The following is a 20,667-nucleotide window of genomic DNA, read 5'->3' as shown; positions in this document are numbered from 1 at the left end:
TAACTCCAGCATGTGTCATGCTGGGATTATTGGGAAAGTGGTCCCCCACTGACCTCTCCACCAGGAATATTATATTTAATGGAAAGAACATTAAAAAAATTATAAAAGTATTTACAAACACACATATGTAGAAATACAGAAGTACACTCAGTGTTTAACATGCAAAAACTTAGTAGTAATTATTAATTATATAATACATAATAAAATAAGAAATAGTCTTAAATAAACAGTAAATATGTTTTTACTGACCTGTAAAGCCTTACATAAAGCTTCATTTGTGAATTGTCCTGGTGTAAAAAGACTTTGCAGATACATCTCCTGTTAGAACATTAAAACAAAAGTTACTATCGTCCTAAACAAAATGTGGAAGTCACCACATAACACCAAATTCACGCATAACACCAAAGTTTGAGTTTCTACTATATGAACATTGCCATTTTGCCCTTCTATATGTGGGCAATAACAGTAATGCAGCTCCATGTTTTCACCCTGAAAGTGAAGACTGCAATGTCTTTGAGTCAACTAGAGGTACTATACTTAAAATGGTGTGTTCCTCACAGAGAGCTTCATTGGGTTTCAGCAGAAAACAAGCTTTGTCAAATGCCAATCTTCAATAGAAGAAGCAAATCTAGTTTATTGGTGATATACATTGGTAAGAGAACAAGTAAATGAAGCTGGTTTCTACACCATCTATAGTATTCATTTTATGACTCACATGTAAAAGAAATGGAACCAGTAATAATAGGTATTATATGCAAACAAAACAAACAGCAATAAACTCTCACAAGTAGGGAAATGAAGTAGAGAGAACATGGAAAAATCTCATACTGCCTAATGATTTTGACCAACTCTCCTAAACTAGATTTGCCCCCAAGTAGTAATTCTCACTAACAGTCATTCAAGTTTCCTTCCTTCTACTGAGCTTTTGATAGATGATAAAATGACCGAAATGAAGGAGAAAAACAAGAATTTTAGTAATCAGCATATAAAGCCAAGTGCCAGTAGTTAACTGGAACAATAAATAACTACCACCAACAAATTCTTGGGATTAAAAATGTAGTAAATGAAAATTCAATTTAAGATTTTTAAAGTATGGTTTTTACTCCTGCAAATAGTCATTGTTTCAGATCCCAAGCCCATAATCTTTAACATCATTTTAACACTAAGGCATCAACTGGAAACTTTTTTATTTATCCTGAGGGTGTCCCTTAAACATGTGGAGATTTGGCCGGGCACAGTGGCTCACGCCTGTAATCCCAGCACTTTGGGAGGCTGAGGTGGGCGGATCACCTGAGGTCAGGAGTTCGAGACCAGCCTGGCCAACATGGTGAAACCCCGTCTCTACAAAAGTACAAAAATTAGCTGCGTGTGGTGGTGCGTGACTGTAGTCCCAGCTACTCGGGAGGCTGAGGCACAATTGCTTGAACCCGGGAGGTGGAGGTTGCAGTGAGCCGAGATCATGCCACTGTACTCCAGCCTGGGCCACAGAGTGAGATTCTGTCTCAAAACAAACAAACAACAAACAAACAGATCAAGGTAAATCATTCCCTTATATAACATTTGAGCATTTACTTACTCTGGGGTCTTGATCATCTCTGATGACAATCTCTTCCTCTGGCAGAGGCTGCATAAAAACTGGATTCCACTGACCCGCAACATTACTAGAGACAAAAAAGTCCACCAGTTTATATAGAAATGATCACTAAAAATGAAAGGCATGCTGTTGGCAGTATCTGGGCAGGGAGGAACCCATCACGGAACCCCTGCAACGACTGCTTGATTCTATTAAAAACTTTTTTTTTTAAATAAGAAAGAAACATTTTTAGCAGAGCCTAGTTTTTATACAAGTTTTCTTACCAAGTTTTAATAAGTACCTTCCTAAAATTGACTCATTGTTTCAGATGCCAAGCCTATAATCTTTAATGTCATTTTAACACTAAGACATCAAATACAAAGACTAGTTAACTTTTATTCTGCATTTACTATTTGCTAGATATTACGCTAGATCCAGTTTTAGACATTATTCATGTATGCCTTACAATTCTTTCAAGGATATAGTACTCCCATTTCACAGATGTATAGAGTGAGGCTGAGGGTTTATCACAGTTGATAAGTTGCACAACTAGGATTCCAACCCTGCTCCAACTCTGCAGCCTGTGCTTTCTGACTACTTTGCTCAAACGCCATCTATAAGGAGTACTTTTTTATCTTCTGAGGTATGGCTTGAGGTCAACCTGGCGGGGGGCAATCATTCCCAGAATTCTACCTTAGGCTCTAGGGTTATCAGGGACCCAGAGGGTTCAATTAGTTCAGTGGTCCTCAAGCTCTGTCCCAAGGGATCCTCTACAGGTGTTTCAGGGGTTAGACAAGTGCTTGCTTCAAAGGGTTTGTTTTTTATTTTTTGCCAGTCAAATTTAGCAGTGGAGGCCTGTATACCAACTTTAGTGACACTAACGTAAAGTTCTGACAATCCATTATCATGGGACCAGCCAAAAATTGTTTTGTGAAATGTATTTTTAACTACCTAAAGTTTGCAAACTAATATCATGTACATTAAAAAATATTAGATACCAAATATATCTAATATTAGATATAATCAACATTAAATTGTGTTATAATTTCATACACATAAAAAAAAAGTACACATTCATAGCTCACTGAAGCCTGAACTCTGAGGCTCAAGCAATCCTCCTGCCTCAGTCTAAGGTGCAACGTGCCACCACACCTGGCTAGTTTATTTATTTTTATTTATTTATTTATTTTTGAGATGGAGTCTTGCTTTGTTGCCCAGGCTGGAGTGAATGGCACGACCTTGGCTCTCTGCAACCTCCGTCTCCTGGGTTCAAGAGATTCTCCTCCCTCAGCCTCCTGAATAGCTGGGATTATAGGCACATGCCACCATGCCCCGCTAATTTTTGTATTTTTAGTAGAGACGGGGTTTCATCATGTTGGCCAGGCTGGTCTCAAACTTCCAACCTCGTGATCTGCCCACTTCGGCCTTCCAAAGTGCTGGGATTACAGGGATGATCCACCGCACCCAGCCGCTATTTTTTATAGAGACATGGTCTTGCTATGTTGCCCGGACAGGTCTTGAACCGTGGTCTCAGGCAATCCTCCCACCTTAGCCTGACAAAGTGCTTGGATTACAGGTATGAGCTGCTGTGCCCGGCCCTGTTTTAAAGTGCAGTGAAAAGCACTGCACTTGTCCAATCTATTTCTCATCTCATGATGAGAAAATTGAAAACACAAAGGCTATAGTGTCCTAATGTAGCTGCAGGAATCAGGAATAGTCTTTGCTTAGAAACAAAGAAAACTCCCAGATTAGAGGTATTTTGTATATGTATGTGCTATCTCTCCCAAGAAATATGGCATTTTATCTTAGTCCAACCCCAAAAAATCTCATTTTGTCCTAAAACAAAAATGTAAAAAACAACACAAAATGCACAAGAGGTATTTCAGGAAGACAGTAACAAGAGGAAAACCCAGGGCTGAATTATTCAAATGAAAACCCTTGACTTCATTCTACATAAAAAGCTCTCATCTTTTTTTTTTTGAGACAGTCTTACTCTGTCGCCCAGGCTGCAGTACAGTAGAGCGATGTTGGCTCACTGCAATCTCTGCCTCCTGGGTTCAAGCAATTCTCATGCCACAGCCTCGCCTCCCGAGTAGCTGGGATTACAGGCACCTGCCACCACGCCCAACTAATTTTTTGTGTTTTTAGTAGAGACGGGGCTTCACCATGTTGCCCAGCCTGGTCTTGAACTCCTGAGCTTAACTGATTTGCCTGCCTCGGCCTCTCAAAGTGTTAGGATTACAGGCATGAGACACCGTTCCCGGCCTCTCTTGTCTTCTTAGCATGAAATTGCTTGGGGTGAGGTAGGACGACAGAATTAAGTGACCCATACTGTTCAAAGTTGATGTATTTCACAACTGTTTGGTTCTCAGCATCATGCCACAGGGCCCAGATATCCGTGGAAGTTAAGGCAAAGTCAATCAGTGTCTCCTAGGAGGAAATGTGGGAAAAAAGGGATAAAATAAGAAAGAAAGTAGTAGTTCATGGTGACTTACTTTTTCATCTGCAGGAGAGGTAAATGCATGAAAACCAAACATGGTACCACATGAATTTGGTAAAGTCTAAATGAAATTTTGTTTTATACATCATGAAATTATTCCATTTTAAGACTACAATCCCATTACACCATAACAGAGTTAGCCAATACTTCTTTTTCTTGTACTTATGTGATATGCAAAGGATGAATCAACCTACCTGAGAAGTGAACAGTGAAGAAATGTGATCTAGACTATAACGGTTACTCTCAGTGCTCACCAACTGGAAAACGCAGAACTGTTAAAACACAAGATAATCATTTATTACCTGAAATAATCAACATGTTACTTTTCGAAGCAAGAGCTATTAGCATTCAGAAACCTTTAAAAAAAAATTTTTTTTTTTTTAAAATGGAGTCTTGCTCTGTACCACAGGCTGGAGTACAATGGCATGATCTTGGCTCACTGCAACCTCCGCCTCCCAGGTTCAAGCTATTCTCCTGCCTCAGCCTCCCGAATAGCTGGCATTACAGGTGCACACCACCATGAACGGCTAATTTTTATATTGTTAGTAGAGACGGGGTTTCACCATGTTGGCCAGGCTGGTCTCAAACTCCTGACCTCAAGTGATCCACCCGCCTCGGCCTCCCAAAGTGTTGAGATTACAGGTGTGAGCCATGCAGCCTAATTTTTGTATTTTTAGTAGAAGACAGGGTTTTATCATGTTGGCCAGGTTGGTCTCGAACTCCAGACCTCAGGTGATCTGCCCACCCTGGCCTCCTAAAGTGCTAGGATTACAGGCATGAGCCACTAAGCCCAGCCTAAAGTAACTGTTTTTATAAAGAAAATTTACTGTAAATTGTTAAGAGTGATGATGACCCTTTACTTATATGCAGCTGTTCACAAAGAAGTATTAAAGAAAAAAAAGTAGCAAAATTCCCTTTGAGAAAAATAGTGTATGAATTATGAAAAAAAATATGTAGTGCTTATATCCATTCTAGCCTGAACCTGTGTTTTACAACCTACAAATCTCAATCCATTCATGGGACATGAAATCAATTTAGCAGGTCTCAAACAGCATTAAACAGACAAACAAACAAACAAACAAAAACCCAACAGTCCAGGCTGGTCTTAAATTCCTGAACTCAAATGATCTTCCTGCATCAGCCCCCTGAGTAGCTGGAACTATACATGTGCACCATCAGGCCCAGCTGAAGATGAGTTCTTGTGAAGAAAAAAGAAATAAAATACTACCAGTTCACTATAATCTGAATAGGCTAACAGTGTTACATAGCTGTCAAAAAAGTTATTCTGATTTTAGGCTTCAATGAAGAATCATAATACTCAAAACAAAGGAAGTAATAGCTCTGCTCAATTTGACACACTCCTGAACTACTACATTCATTCCAGATCTGACCTTTAGAGCAGTGGTTCTCAAAATGTGGTCCACAGATTCCTAAAGGTCCCTGAGACCATTTCAGGGGGTCAGTGAGGTAAAAACCCTTTCCTTTTTTTTTTTTTTGAAACGGAGTCTGGCTCTGTCGCCCAGGCTGGAGTGCAGTGGCACGATCTCGGCTCACTGCAAGCTCCGCCTCCCGGGTTCATGCCATTCTCCTGCCTCAGCTTCCCGAGCAGCTGAGACTACAGGTGCCCGCCACGGCGCCCGGCTAATGTTTTGTATTTTTTAGTAGAGACGGGGTTTCACCGTGTTAGCCAGGATGGTCTCGATCTCCTGACCTCATGATCCGCCCGCCTCGGCCTCCCAAAGTGCTGGGATTACAGGCGTGAGCCACTGCGCCCGGCCCTTTTTTTTTTTTTTTTTAAGACTGTCATTTAGGCTGGAGTGCTATGGCACAATCTCCACTCAGTGCAACATCTGCCTCCTGGGTTCAAGCAATTCTCCTGCATCAGTCTCCCGAGTAGCTGGGATTAATGATGCCCACCACCATGCTTGGCTAATTTTTGTATTTTTAGTACAGTCGGGGTTTCACCATGTTGGCCAGGCTGGTCTCAAAACTCCTGACCTCCGGTGATCTGCCCTCCTTGGACTCCCAAAGTGCTGGGATTACAGGTGTGAGCCACTGCACCCGGCCCCAAATCCTTTGCATAATACTACATCATTTGCCTTTTCACTTTGTTGATATTTGCATCAATGATGCAAAACCAGTGGCGGGTAAAATTACTGGTGTCTTAATATAAATCAAGGCAGTGGGACCAAACTGAACACCCTTTCAAGAGAAAAACACTCAAGAAACAAGGAGTAAAGGGGAAGCTCCTCAACATGACATAAAGGGCACTTATTAAAAATTCAGGCTGGGCACTGTGGTTCACACCTGTAATCCCAGCACGTTGGGAGGCTGAGGTGGGTGGATTCCTTGAGCTCAGGAGTTTGAGACCAGGCAACACGGTGAAACCCTGTCTCTAGGCCGGGCGCGGTGGCTCAAGCCTGTAATCCTAGCACTTTGGGAGGCCGAGACGGGCGGATCACGAGGTCAGGAGATCGAGACCATCCTGGCTAACACGGTGAAACCCCGTCTCTACTAAAAATACAAGAAAATTAGCCGGGCGAGGTGGCAGGCGCCTGTAGTCCCAGCTACTCGGGAGGCTGAGGCAGGAGAACGGCGTGAACCCGGGGGGGCGGAGCTTGCAGTGAGCCGAGATCGCGCCACTGCACTCCAGCCTGGGGCACAGAGCAAGACTCCGTCTCAAAAAAAAAAAAAAAAAAAAAAAAAAGAAACCCTGTCTCTATCAAAAATACAAAAAAATTAAACATGCATGGTGGCACATGCCTGTGGTCCCAGCTACTTGGGAGGCTGAGGTAGGAGGATTGCTTGAGCCTGAGAGGTGGAGGTTGCAGTGAGCTGAGATTGCGCCACTGCACTCCAACTTGGGTGACAGTGAGACACTGTCTCAAAAAAAAATTCACAGATTACTGTTGCATCACGATGAAAAAAAGAAAAATTACCAGCTAACATTATACTTAATGATGAAACACTGATAACTTCTCCCTTAGCAATAAAAATCAGGAATGAGGTAAAGATGCACAGCATGGCCAACATGGTGAAACTTCGTCTCTACCAAAAAACAATACACAAATTAGCTGAGCATGGTGGCACACGCCCGTAGTACCAGCAACTCTACTCAGAAGGCTGAGGTGGGAGGATCGTTTGAACCAGGAGGTTGCAATGAGCTGAGAGTGCACCACTGTGCTCCAGCCTGAGTGACAGAGTGAAACTCTGTTTCAGAAAAAACAAAAAAAGACGTAGGTTCTTGCCACTTCTATTCAACACTGTACTGGAGGATCTAGCCAAGACAATTGCCACCCACCTCCATCCAAAAAAATTTTTTAAAACCCCACAAGAAAGAAGGAAAAGAAAAGAAAAGAAAGAAAACGCATCTAGATTAGAAAGGAAGTAATAAAACTAACTTTTTTGTGAGACAGGGTTCTGCTCTGTTGCCCAGGTTGAAATGCAGTGAGGCAATCAGGAACACTGCAGCCTCAACCTTCCAGGCTCAAGTGATCCTCCCATCTCAGCCCCTCAAGTAGCTGGGACTATAGGAACGAGTTACTACGCTCAGCTAATTTTTGCTATTTTGTAGAGACAGGGTTTCGCCATGTTGCCCAGGCTGGTCTGGAACTCCTGAGCTCAAACAATCTGCCCACCTCGGCCTCCCAAAATGCTGGGATTACAGGTGTGAGCCATTGTAATCAAAAGTTTAGTTGCAAATGACATTATCTTGTATAAAGAAAATCCTAAGGAATCCACTATAAAATCTATCAGAAATAATAAATGAGTTCAGCAAGTTTGCAAGATACAATTATGAATATACAAAAATCAACTGTATTTCTATAAACTTCCAGTGAGCACTCTGAAAATGAAATTAAGAAAATAATTTCATTTATAATAGTATCAAGAAAATTTCATTTACAATAGCATCAAAAATAATCAAATATTTAAGACGAAACTGAACAAAAGCATAAAACTTATATTCTGAAAACTAAAGCATCCCATGTTCATGGATCAGAAGACTTAATATTGCTAAGATGGCAATATTTTATAATATCATCTATAGAGGCAACACAATTTTTATCAGAATCTCAGCTGACTCCTTTGTAGAAACTGACAAGCTGATTCTAAAACTCATATGGAATTAAATGGGACCCAGAATAGACAAAACAATCTTGAAAAAGAAGGACAAAGTAAGAGGGCTCATACTTTCTGGTGTCAAAATTTCCTACAAAGCAAGAGTAATCAAGACAGTGTGGTACCGGCACAAGGTCAGATATATAGATCAATGGAACAGAATTAAGAGTCTAGAAATAAAACCATGTGTCTGAGGTCACATGATTTTGAGAAGGGTGCCAAGACTATTCAATGTGTTAAGTACTATCTTTTCAACAAATGGTGCTGAGAAAACTGGATATTTACAAGCAAAAGAATGAAGTTGAATGCTTACCTCACACTATTAAAAAAAAACTAAAAAATGAATCAAAGTCCTAAAGGACTGTAGGATATAAAAGCTAAAAGTATAAAACTCTGAGAAGAAAACATAAGAGTAAATCATTATGACCTCAGATTTGGCAAAGGATTCTTAAGTTATGGCACTATGAACAAAAGCAACCAAAGAAAAAACAGATAATATGGACTTTATCAAAATTAAAAATGTGTGCTTCATGGGACACCATCAAGAAAGTGAAAAGACAGCTCACATGGTAGAAAATACTACTTGCAAATCATAAATCTGATTAGAGATTTAGATCCAGAATAATATAGTTACAGACTATATAATGATGCTTTGGCATATGGACCACATATACAATGGTGACTCCATAAGATTAAGTTTATAATACCATTTTTTTTTGTTTGTTTTTGAGACAGGATCTTGCTCCATTGCCCAGGCCGGATGGCGCGATCCCAGCTCACTGCAACCTTGGCCTCTGGGTTTCAAACAATTTTCATGCCTCACAAGTAGCTGGGGTTACAGGCACAGGCCACCATGCCCGACTAATGTTTTGTAATTTTAGTAGAGACGGGATTTCACTATATCGGCCAGGCTGGTCTTGAATTCCTGGCCTAAAGTGATCTGCCCACCTTGGCCTTCCAAAGTGCTAGGACTACAGGCAGGAGCCACCATGCCAGCCTGTTTACAGAATTCTTACAATTCAATAACAAAAAAGACAAATAAACCAATTAAAAAATGGGCAAATGAGAAGACTGAAGCTGGATCCCTTCCTTACACGATATACAAAAATCATCTCAAGATGGATTAAAGACTTAAATGTAACACCCAAAACTATAAAAACCCTGGAAGACAACTGTAGGCAATCCCATCCTGAACACACGAACGGGCAAAGATTTCATGACGAAGACACCAAAAGCAATCTCAACAAAAGCAAAATTTGACAAGTGGGATCTAATTAAACTTAAAAGATTCTGCACAGCAAAAGAAACTTTCAACAGAGTAAACAGACAACCCACAGAATGGGAGAAAATATTTGCAAACCATGCATCTGATGAAGGTCTGATTTCCAACCTCTATAAGGAACTTAAATTTACAAATGAAAGGCAAACAACTTCATTAAAAAGTGGGCAAAGGACATGAACAGACACTTCAAAAGAAGCTGCATGCCGCTAACAAGCATATGAAAAAAAGTTCACTATCACTGATCATTAGAGAAATGCAAATCAAAACCACAATGAGATACCATCTCACAGCAGTCAGAATACCTATTAAAAAGTCAAAAAATAACAGATGCTGGCAAGGTTGCAGAGAAAAGGGAACATTTATACAATGTTGGTGGGACTGTAAATTACTTCAACCATTGTGGAAAGCAGTGTGGTGATTCCTCTAAGAACTAAAAACAGAACTACCATTAGACTCAGCAATCCCATTACTGGGTATATAACCCAAAGGAATACAAATCATTCTACCATAAAGACAAATGCAAATGAATGTTCATTACAGCACTATTCACAATAGCAAAGACATAGAATCAACCTAAATGCCCATCAACAACGGACTGGATAAAACGTGGTACATATACATCATGGAATATATGCAGCCACAAAAAAGAATGAGATCATGTCTTTTGTGGAAACATGGATGGAGGTGAAGGTCATCATCTTCAGCAAAATAATGCAGGAACAGAAAACCAAATACCACATGTTCTCACTTATAAATGGGAGCTAAATGATGAGAACTTATGAACACAAAGAAGGAAACAACAGACATTAGGGTCTAGAGGGTGGAGGTTGGGAGGAGGGAGAGGAGCAGAAAAGACAGCTATTAGGTGCCGGGCTTAATTCCTGGGTGATGAGATAATCTGTACAACAAAGCCCCATGACATGAGTTCGCCTATGTAACAAAGCTTCACATGTACCCTCAAACCTAAAACAAAAGTTAAAAAAAAAAAAGGGGGGAGCCAGGCGTGGTGGCTCATGCCTGTAATCCCAGCACCTTGGGAGGTTGAGGCTGCCGGATCACCTGAGGTCAGGAGTTCAAGACCAGCCTGGCCAACATGGTGAAATCCCATCTCTACAAAAATATAAAAATTAGCCGGGCATGATGGCGTGAGCCTGTAATCCCAGCTACTTGAGGGGCTGAGGCGGGAGAATCGCTTGAACCTGGGAGGCAGAGGTTGCAGTGAGCCAAGATCACGCCACTGCACTCCAGCCTGGTCGACACAGCAACATTCCATCTCAACAACAACAACAACAACAACAAAACGCAAATGATCTGAATAAACATTTCTCCAAGGAAGATACACAAATAACCAATATGCACTAAAAAGATGCTTGGCATCATTAGTTATCAGGAAATTTAAACAAAAACCATAATGAGATAATACTTCATACCCACTAGGATGTCTAGAATTAAAAAGTCAGATAATAACAAGTGTTGGCAAGTATATAGGAGCAGTAATCATAATAGATGAAACGCAGAAACAACAAAAATGTCCAACACAAATGAAAGAACTCCAACACAAATGAATAAATAAATGGTGGTATACAACTGAAAATTATTCAGCCATAAAAGGAATTGAAACCACATTTGCAAAAATCATAAAAGTGAGAAAATGATGACAATGAAAGAGATCTGGGCCAGGCGCAGTGGCTCACGCCTGCAATCCCAGCACTTTGGGAGGCTGAGGCAGGCGGATTACCTGAGATCAGGAGAGACCAGCCTGGCCAACATGGCAAAACCCCACCTCTACTAAAAAAATACAAAAAATTAGCCAGGCATGGTGGCATGCACCTGTAACCCCAGCTACTTGGGAGGCTGCAGCAGGTGAACTGCTTGACCATGGAAGGCAGAGGTTGCAGCAAGCTAAGATCGCGCCACTGCATTCTAGCCTGAGCAACAAAGCAAGACTCTCTCTCTCAAAAAAAAAAAAAAAAAAAAAAATATATATATATATATATATATATATCTATAAAAAATAAGAGAGAGATCTGATCTAACAAATTCCATCTTTTTATTTTTTATTTTTATTTTTTGAGACAGAATCTCGCTCTGTCACCAGGCTGGCATGCAGTGATGCGATCTCAGCTCACTGCAACCTCCACCTCCCAGGTTCAAGCGATTCTCCTGCCTCAGCCTCCTGAGTAGCTGGGACTACAAGCACGCACCACCACGCCCAGCTAATTTTTGTATTTTTAGTAGAGATGGGGTTTCACCATATTGGCCAGGAGGGTCTCGATCTCCTGACCTAATGATCTGCCTGCCTCGGCCTCCCAAAGTGTTAGGATTACAGGCGTGAGCCACCGAGCTGGCCCACAAATTCCATCTTGTCTTTAATCTCCAAACTGCCTCTGGTCATTCCTGAGCGTGGGCAAAGCTCACTTCGAGAGAAATTTAGTTTACAGTTTAAATAATAATAGCCCTTCCCCCAAACCAAACCACCTCGGTAAAACGAATGAAAGGTCACCAGGTTAGGAAGATGAGAGGGGCCCGAGTTCATAGTTAAATGATTACCAGTCATTATTCTGGAGGTCATAAGATTTGCAACTTCCCCAATTACTTCCGTAAATAACATCACCATTGTAGCACCTTACACATTGTAGCACTGTACACCTTACTGGCCTTTTAAAATATGTTTTTGGTTTTTTACATTTCTGGCCCTAGCCAGATGAGCAAATCTTCTGTGGCCCCAACCCAGAAGCAGACTCAGTGCACAGGATGGTTTTCCACACTCCTACAATTGCAACTCCAACCAGTCAGCAGCACTCACAGCCTAGCCCTGCCTGCCAAACTGTCTTTGAAAAACCCGAGCCTCTAAATGTTCAGGGGGGCTGATCTGAGTAACAGTAAAACTCCGGTCTCCTGTTTAGCTGGCTCTACATGTATTAAACTCTCTCTATTCCAATTACTGTCTTGATAAATCAGCTCTATGTATTGGGCAGTTATAGAATGAAGTGCTGACAACACATGCTACATGGATGAACCTTAAAAATATTAAGCTAAGTGAAAGAAGCCAGTCACAGAAAACCACTTATATGATTCCACTGACATAATATGACCAGAATAAGTAACTTTATAGAGACAGAAAATAGATTAGCAGTTGTACAGAGCTGGGAAGAGATTGGGGAAGGGAAGAATGATAGCTAAGGGTATGGGGTTTCCTTTTGAGGTGATGGAAATGTTCTAAAGTTGACTATGGTAATGGTTGCTCATATCTGTGGATATACTAAAACTCATTGAATTGTATACTTTAAATGGGTAAGTGAATTACATCTCAAGAAAGCTGTTTAAATAAATGAATAGGCTGGGCATGGTGGCTCATGCCTGTAATCCCACCACTTTGGGAGGCCGAGGCAGGTGAATCACCTGAGGTCAGGAGTTCGAGACCAGACTGGCCAACATGGTTAAACCCCAACTCTATTAAAAATACAAAAAATTAGCCAGGCATGGTGGCAGGTACCTGTAATCCCAGCTACTTCGGAGGTTGACGCAGGAGAATCGCTTGAACCCGGGAGGCAGAGGTTGCAGTGAGTTGAGGTCATACCACTGCACTCCAGCCTGGGTGACAAGAGCGCAAAACTCCATCACAAAAGAAAAAAAAAATGAATAAAGTGAACCTGTCATCTCAGGGAAAACAAATGATGGTATTTGTTGCCAATGATACATTTCAAGTTTCAAAGTGAAAACTATAATTTCAGAAAACTTTGTATCCACTAACATGAACTCCAGAGCTTCTCAATATTTAAAAGGCTCCTCTGAGAGATCATCAACGATAATAATTGTGCAGAAAGGGTTAACATAGCAGGCCTGAGGCTGCTCTCCTTAGAAAGGCTTACTTGTACTCTGGGAGGCCGAGGCGGGCAGATCACAAGGTCAGGAGTTCAAGACCAGCCTGGCCAATATTGTGAAACCCCGTGCCTACTAAAAATGCAAAAATTAGCTGGGTGCGGTGGTGGGAACCTGTAGTCCCAGCTACTTGGGAGGCTGAGTCAGGAGAATTGCTTGAACCCGGGAGGAGGAGGTTGCAGTGAGCTGAGATCGCACCACTGCACTCCAGCCTAGGCGACAGAGCAAGACTCCGTCTCAAAAAAAAAAAAAAAAAAAAAAAGGAAAGGACAAGAAAGGCTTGCTTGCAAAGTTGGCAGTGTTCCCATGGTTCCCTAACTGGTAAGAATGGTTTACTGTGCCTAGACTGTTTGCACAAACAATGCAGTTTATGCAGAATATTTGTTGTTTTCCTTCCAGGAGACTGGAAATTTGGTACATGCTAGGCAGAGGGTCCCTATATGACCAGTCCCCAATAACAATCTTGGGCACTGTGCCTCTAGCGAGCTTTCCTGGGAAACAACATTTTACACATGTCATCACAATTGAGTGCTGGAAGAATTGAGCACGTCCTGTGAGACTCTACTGGGAGAGGACTCTTCGACGATTGAGTCTGGCCCCAGACTTCACTCCATGTGCCTTTTCCCTTTACTGACTTTGCTTTGTACCTTTTCACTGTAATACATCTTAGGTGTCAGCACAACTACGTACTGAGCCCTATGAATATTACTGGACATGGAGGTAAGGTGGTCTCGGGGATTACCCCCCAAAACAGTAATTTAGGTATTGCATAATAAAATGTGCCAACCCACATCCAGTCAGTTTTAATTTCTAATAAGGTAAATATCCACAGATATAACCCACATAAACAAAAGCTCTTTGCAGTTCTCGGTAAGAGTTTAATAGGGTCCCGAGACCAAAAGTTTGAGAACCACTATTTTAGTTTGACAAACTAATAACATGTTGAGGAGACTGATTAACAGGATGTTACATGAGTAACAACGGAAGGAACTAAGGAAGTTAGAGCAGGGTCAATTCTCCTACCACCTACAACCTACATAGAGAAGAGCATACTTAGGGGAGATAGATAGGTATGTTCAAACAGTTCAAGGGTTGTCCTCCAGAAGAGAGAATAGAACAATTATGTGCAATCAAGAGAAATGTCTTGATAGAATGATACTTTTGGGCCACAATATTAGGAAAAAATTGCAAGAATGAGCTCTTCCTCTTCCCTTCCATTCTGTTCCTGAGCAATCCAGTCCAAAAACCAATAGGTACCTAGAGCAAGGTAGATATCCTTGCTGGCCAGAAGGTAAGGGTCGGGGACCTGAGGGGGTTGGGCTTCGGCATAAGGGGGTTGTTCTTCACTCTGAACAGGCGGAAGGGAACATCGGTGCAGGCATGTCCCAGCACAGGAGTGAGAACACTAATAGAGTGGGAAGGGCATGTGTGCAGGGGTGATATGGCCGGGTGTGATGAGGCAAGAGCCTAGAAGGGTGTCCACATTTGGGACTGCCTGACTTCGGGGGGAGGAGCAGGAACAGTTTGAGAAGGCTTCCACGTGGACAGAAAGCTTGGTGCAGGGTGGAAACTCAGGTTGGGGGAGGAGGAGGTCCACTGCATGGGGGCAGTCTCGTGGTCTCAGGGCCCAAACAGGGTAAGGAGGACATCCACATTGGAGGAGCAGTGTGGAGTGGGCTATGAGAGCCCAACAGAAGTGAGAAGGGTATCCAGGAAGGGAAGTGACCTAGCATGGGGACTCAGTGGGGGAATCAGAGCCCCTGCATAGTAATGGAGACAGAGGCTACCTCACTGAGCTGTTATTAGGATTAAATGGATAAAACGCATATAGCATATGAGCCCAGAGTAAGCACAATCCCAGTGTTTGCTATTATTAATGGCCATAAAGGGCCTGGCGCAGCACCAAACACAGAATACTCAACAAATGGCTGTTTATTAAATGATTACACTATTACCTCACATCCTACATATCTCATCTATAGACAGCAGCTACTGTCTGGATGCTAAGCAAATTTATTTAGAAAAATTAACTTAACCATAACGACTTAACACCTACATCCTTTCAGGAATTCTGTGTTTTTCACCTAGACTTCCTAATTTGTTCTTCTTGTTTAGTTTTGGTTAACTTTTCCTTTCATATTACTTTAAACTCTCTACTTCCTTTCATACTGACCCTTCCTTCAAGATCTTCTAATTCACACAGTAGCACAAACCCAACCAACACCTCAGAAACACATCTAGGTCGGTGAAAAGAGCTTGAACAGACTCACTGAGTCTACAGCCATTTCTCCACATCAGTACACACAGAATAACTTGGTATGTGTCTTATGTGTTTCATACCTGTCCTTGTTTTGGTGCATGCATGTATATCCCTATGTAGAGTCCCATGGCAGGGGAATAAGCAAGCCGTAATTTGTGTCCAGTTCCAGCAGTGAGCCGAAGGTCTTTCTTCACAGGGACATATTCCAGCATGTCAGCTACCATCAGGCACATTTGCTCCTGTCCAGGAAAACAGTTAATAGGTGATATTCAAGGGATATTCAGGCTAGAAGAACGTACCTTTTGAAAGGATGGACCTTTCATTATATCTACCACTCTATCTAGTTTATCTGCTAAAAGACCTTACAGGTTTTTGTTTTAAAAGGGCTAACACGGGCCAGGCGCAGTGGCTCACTTCTGTAATCCCGGCACTTTGGGAGGCCTAGGTGGGTGGATAACCTGAGGTCAGGAGTTCAAGACCAGCCTGGCCAATATGGTGAAACCCCATCTCTACTAAAAAATACAAAAATTAGCCAGGTGCAGTGGTGCATGCCTGTTATCCCATCTACTTGGGAAGCTGAGGCAGGAGAATCACTTGAACCTCGGAGGCGGAGGTTGCAGTGAGGTGAGATTGCGCCATTGCATTCCAGCCTGAGTGACAGAGCAAGACTGTTTCAGGGGAGGGTGGGGGGCGGGAGGCTAACATGTAAAACATCTCTTCAGTCTGAAATATAAGATCAGACTCATATAAAATATAAGCTGTATTTTTTTAGATGAATCTTGAAAACCATTTTACCAACTTACATTTTTAAAACATATTTGTTGCTCTTAAATGAAACATCCAGCCTGGGTAACATGGCAAAACCCGGTCTCTACAAAAAATACAAAAATTAGCCAGCTGTGGTAGCATGAGCCTGTAGTCCTAGTTATTTGAGCAGCTGAGGTGGCGAATAGCTTGAGCCCGGGAGGCGGAGGCTGCAGTGAGCTGCATTCATGCCACTGTACTCCAGCCTGGGTGACAAAGTGAGACTGTCTCAAAAAATAAAAATTTTAAAAAAAGAAAAAATAGTGAAATGTATACTTTGTACTACTCTTTCAGTGTTCCTGTAAGATTGATAATTTTTCCAAATAAAAAGACAATAAGGAGGAAAATATATGCAAAATAAAGCTAAATGAAACTGTCTGAATCTGGAAGTGACCAATAATTTCCAAACTAATTGATCTGATCATCTTTAAGAGAAACAGCAAAATTTATTTCAATTCTCATGATTCACAATGCTATTTTAACTTACAGCAACTATAAATGTAGCACTTACCTTGTAAGACCACATTCGTAGTTTATGATCCTGACACAGAGCAAAGATGAAGGCATCATGCTCCACACAATGAACAGCAAGACTGAGGGGACGATCTGAAGGCGACTGGTCACCCCTAAAACATAAGACCCAGTTTTAGAGTTTTACTGCTGCAAAGTATCTCATCATTAGAATTTGCAATTCAAGAAATATAATAGAATTATAAATGTACACTGTTAGCAGAAGGACCAAGAGCTTATATGCTAGTATAAGACAACTACATTTCTATTTGGTTTATCACCAATTACTACAATAAAATTTAAAAGGCTCTACATAACAATGGAAGACTGTTTCCTTTTGTATTGTTTTCCTTGAACCATCAAAAACTTTCTACTTCTGATAATTTTACACAAAACTCGATTTGGGTAAGTCAGGGCAGAGCACCGAACTGGGTATTCTGAGAATATAAACAGTAGGCTGCTTTATGCTGTCAATGCATCCAATTGCAGACGAAATGGACTTGGGAGTATGGCTTTCCTCAGATGGAATTTGATTTTATTCTGACTGTTCTCCTTTCCAGTATAATGTTTGCCTTGGAATAAGACTGGAAACAATAACTGCCGACCAGTACAAAAAGATTAAATTCTTGGGTCCTTTGATTTACCTACCAGACACCACTCACCTGATGGCTGTTGGCATCCAGCCTGTAAGCAATCGTTGCATTACTGAACTCTGTTTCAGCTCCACAACTGACACCATACCTGCAATGATATCCAAGGCACCTCTTGAACACACTTTGAGAAACCCAAAGGCAAGAATGATGTAACCACGAACAAGGTCTTTATAATAGGCAACAGGCTTCTGTATTTCTGTACTAACAAAGTTTTAGGACGTAACTTTCCTACCTATATCACACCTAAAATATTTTGAATCATTATTAGATCCATAAAAATAGCATTTTTATACTTCCCGTGGAAATTTTTGCCTTTTACAGACAGTAACCCATATTGCCACCCAGCAGAATCACTTCATTCTTTCCAAAACAATCCCTAGGTACCTTTCCTGTGCCAGGCACAGTCCTAGATGGTGGTGACATAGCAGTAAACAAAACAAATTTTAAAATTCCTGTCCTCATGGAACTCATATTCCTTTAGGGGAAGGGGAGAAGCAGAGACAGTTAAATTAAGTAGAATGGCAGTAAGTCAGAAAAATAAGACACAAAAGGAGTACAGAGAATGCCAAGACATAGGGAGGGCAGGCAGGGACACTGCAATTTTGAAAAGGGTGGTCAGGGAAGGCCTCAACGAGGTGACATTGAGTAAAGACCTAAAGGAGCTGCGGGAATGAGCCAAGCTAGTAGCTGGCTATACCAAACGAATGCCTTGAAGTAGGGGTGTCCCGGCATATTCAAGGAATTGCAAGAAGGTATGTGGCTGGTGAAGAGGAGGGGAAGAGTGAACAGATGAAGGTAGAGAGACAGCAGTGGGTCACTCTAGGCCAGTGTAAGGACTCTGGGTTTATTCAGCATAACATGATATATTTAAAACCCAACTTAGGTCATGTTGGCCAGGTGCGGTGGCTCACGCCTGTAATCCCAGCACTTTGGGAGGCTGAGGCAGGTGGATCACTTGAGGTCAGGGGTTCGAGATCAACCTAGTCAATGTGGCAAAATGCTGTCTCTAACAAAAATTCAAAAATTAGCCAGGCGTGGTGGTGGGCACCTGTAATCCCAGCTACTCAGGAGGCTGAGACACAAGAATCGCTTGAACCTGCGAGGTGGAGGTTGCAGTGAGCCAAGATGGCACCATTGCACTCCAGCCTGGGTGATAGTGAGACTGTCTCGAAAGAAAGGAAGGAGGCCAGGTGTGGTAGCTCACGCCGGTAATCCCAACACTTTGGGACGCCAAGGTGGGCAGATCGCAAGGTCAGGAGTTCGAGACCAGCCTGGCCAACATGGTGAAACCCTGTCTCTACTAAAAATACAAAAATTAGCTGGGCGTGGTGGCAAATGCCTGTAATCCCAGCTGCTCAGGAGGCTGAGGCAGGAGAATCGCTTGAACCCAGGAGGCAGAGGTTGCAGTGAGCTGAGATTGCGCCACTGCACTCCAGCCTGGGCAACAGAGAGAGACTCCCTCAGGTGACCCGCCCGCCTTGGCCTCCCAGAGTGTTGGGATTACAGGTGTGAGCCACAGCGTCCGGCCCTTGGGTTTTAAATATATCAGTCCACCTGAGAAGTTTCTGAAGAGGGTTAAGGACAGATCTGGGGAGATATATATAAAGCTAATACAATAATCCAGGCAAGACATAGTGGCAATTTGGTGCAGGGTATTTAATGTCTTTGTTTCAATTAATTTAATTATAATGTTATAACGCCTCCATCTCAGGGTAGACAATTAGGCAACTCATCTCTACTACAGGATTTAGAATAGGCTGTCTTATACTTGTCTACTTGTTTTTCCATGCTCCAATATGCTTTATAGTTCCTTATCCACTGTATAAAAGTAAAGCATTAGGGACTCATTAGGCAAGCAATAATGAATGACCAGTTTCGGGGCAATAGAGATGCAATCCCTGCATTGGATGACGAGGTTGAACTTTCAAGGTCTGTTTCAATATTAACATTCCTTGTTTAAATCCATGCTCATTTCCCATTCTTACCAGGTATGTCATAAGGAGGTAGCTTAAGAACAAAGATTCCCCCAGAAGCACATGGTAAGGCAAACAGGGCCTCCCCATCACTGCTAAGCCAGGCTGTTGAGGCGGTGGAATTAGGAGATATTCCAGGTACTGCTGGAATTAATTGATAGTTGCAAGGATCTGTGAAATCAACTTTTCCAATGTCAGTGAATATTGACTGCATCTGACTTTCAACTACCAACTCCTGTTGAGTAATTAAAAAGAAGAATCTATTAAATCAAAATAACCAGAATTTTGCTCAGTTTCTCTCTATTGCTAAAAAAGTTTTTAAAGTAAAAAACTGTAAACTGTCAAGCTTAAGAAGAAAGTCATTCTTTTTAATGAAAATTAATTCTCAACTTAAAATGTATGCCTGATCATTTTAAGTGGTAGCTATCAAAGTATGCTTGGTGAGGGATAATGAGAATCCAAATTTCCTTCAATTCCAAAAGATATCGCTCCAGCACTAAATTTGTGACACCCAGAGTAATTTGGGAAATAAAACATATTGCACTTAGCCAACTTACACTCCTATACATCCGGGAGGGGTGTGGTAAAAGTAACCTGTGCACTGTTTGATTGGTTAACATCAAGATTATCACATGATTCTGAGTCTCAGAGACATAAACCCCTCCAGGTAAAACACTGCAATTTTGGAATTTTAGGCGAACGGCATTATTCAACAGATTTATGTCCAGTGACTCCTCCATCAGCTCCAATGTATCTCCAGAGGTCTTCCTGTTGAAAAAGAGACATTTGTTTGAAAAGTTTATGCTTTTCTTTCTCACTGACTGTTGCACTGAAGTATACAAGAACAGTGTCCAAGTGAATTCACCAAATTTGAAAATTTTGGATAAACAGATTTGGAACACTTTTGCACTCCAAATCACATTATGTAAATTTATAAAAAACAGCATTACAAAATTCAAATTTCATTGTGATTCTGTTACATAGAGACATTTCCAAACTTGATAGGTCATTTATTTAGGACGATATTTTATGCAATTAAACTCTACTATAATAAAAATTAACACCATACCCTGGCCATTGCTTGTAGTGGAATGTGGCCTCCATATATACT

The 20,667-nt window shown here is 41.6% G+C and overlaps 1 protein-coding gene across 3 annotated transcripts in view; it reads right to left on the bottom strand.

The window, feature by feature from the left end:
• The window catches only part of NUP160 (nucleoporin 160), a 71,993-nt gene that overhangs the window by 39,807 nt on the left and 11,519 nt on the right, over positions 1-20,667 (bottom strand). The window contains exons 3-11 of one of the 3 annotated variants that reach the window (XM_050759130.1): positions 20,114-20,324; positions 19,569-19,791; positions 17,593-17,671; positions 16,932-17,046; positions 15,697-15,855; positions 4,268-4,345; positions 3,906-4,003; positions 1,577-1,661; positions 250-318 (exon numbers count right to left, since the gene is read on the bottom strand). In XM_050759130.1, the coding sequence (XP_050615087.1) occupies positions 250-318; positions 1,577-1,661; positions 3,906-4,003; positions 4,268-4,345; positions 15,697-15,855; positions 16,932-17,046; positions 17,593-17,671; positions 19,569-19,791; positions 20,114-20,324 (1,117 nt within the window). The remainder of the gene's footprint in view (positions 1-249; positions 319-1,576; positions 1,662-3,905; positions 4,004-4,267; positions 4,346-15,696; positions 15,856-16,931; positions 17,047-17,592; positions 17,672-19,568; positions 19,792-20,113; positions 20,325-20,667) is intronic. The other 2 variants (XM_050759131.1, XM_050759132.1) reach the window with 2 other exon arrangements.

The sequence above is a fragment of the Macaca thibetana genome, chromosome 14 (genome assembly GCF_024542745.1).
Source record: "Macaca thibetana thibetana isolate TM-01 chromosome 14, ASM2454274v1, whole genome shotgun sequence".
Lineage (NCBI taxonomy): Eukaryota > Metazoa > Chordata > Mammalia > Primates > Cercopithecidae > Macaca > Macaca thibetana.
The sequence above is the reverse complement of the archived record's forward strand: the minus strand, read 5'-3'. Positions and strand labels throughout refer to the sequence as shown.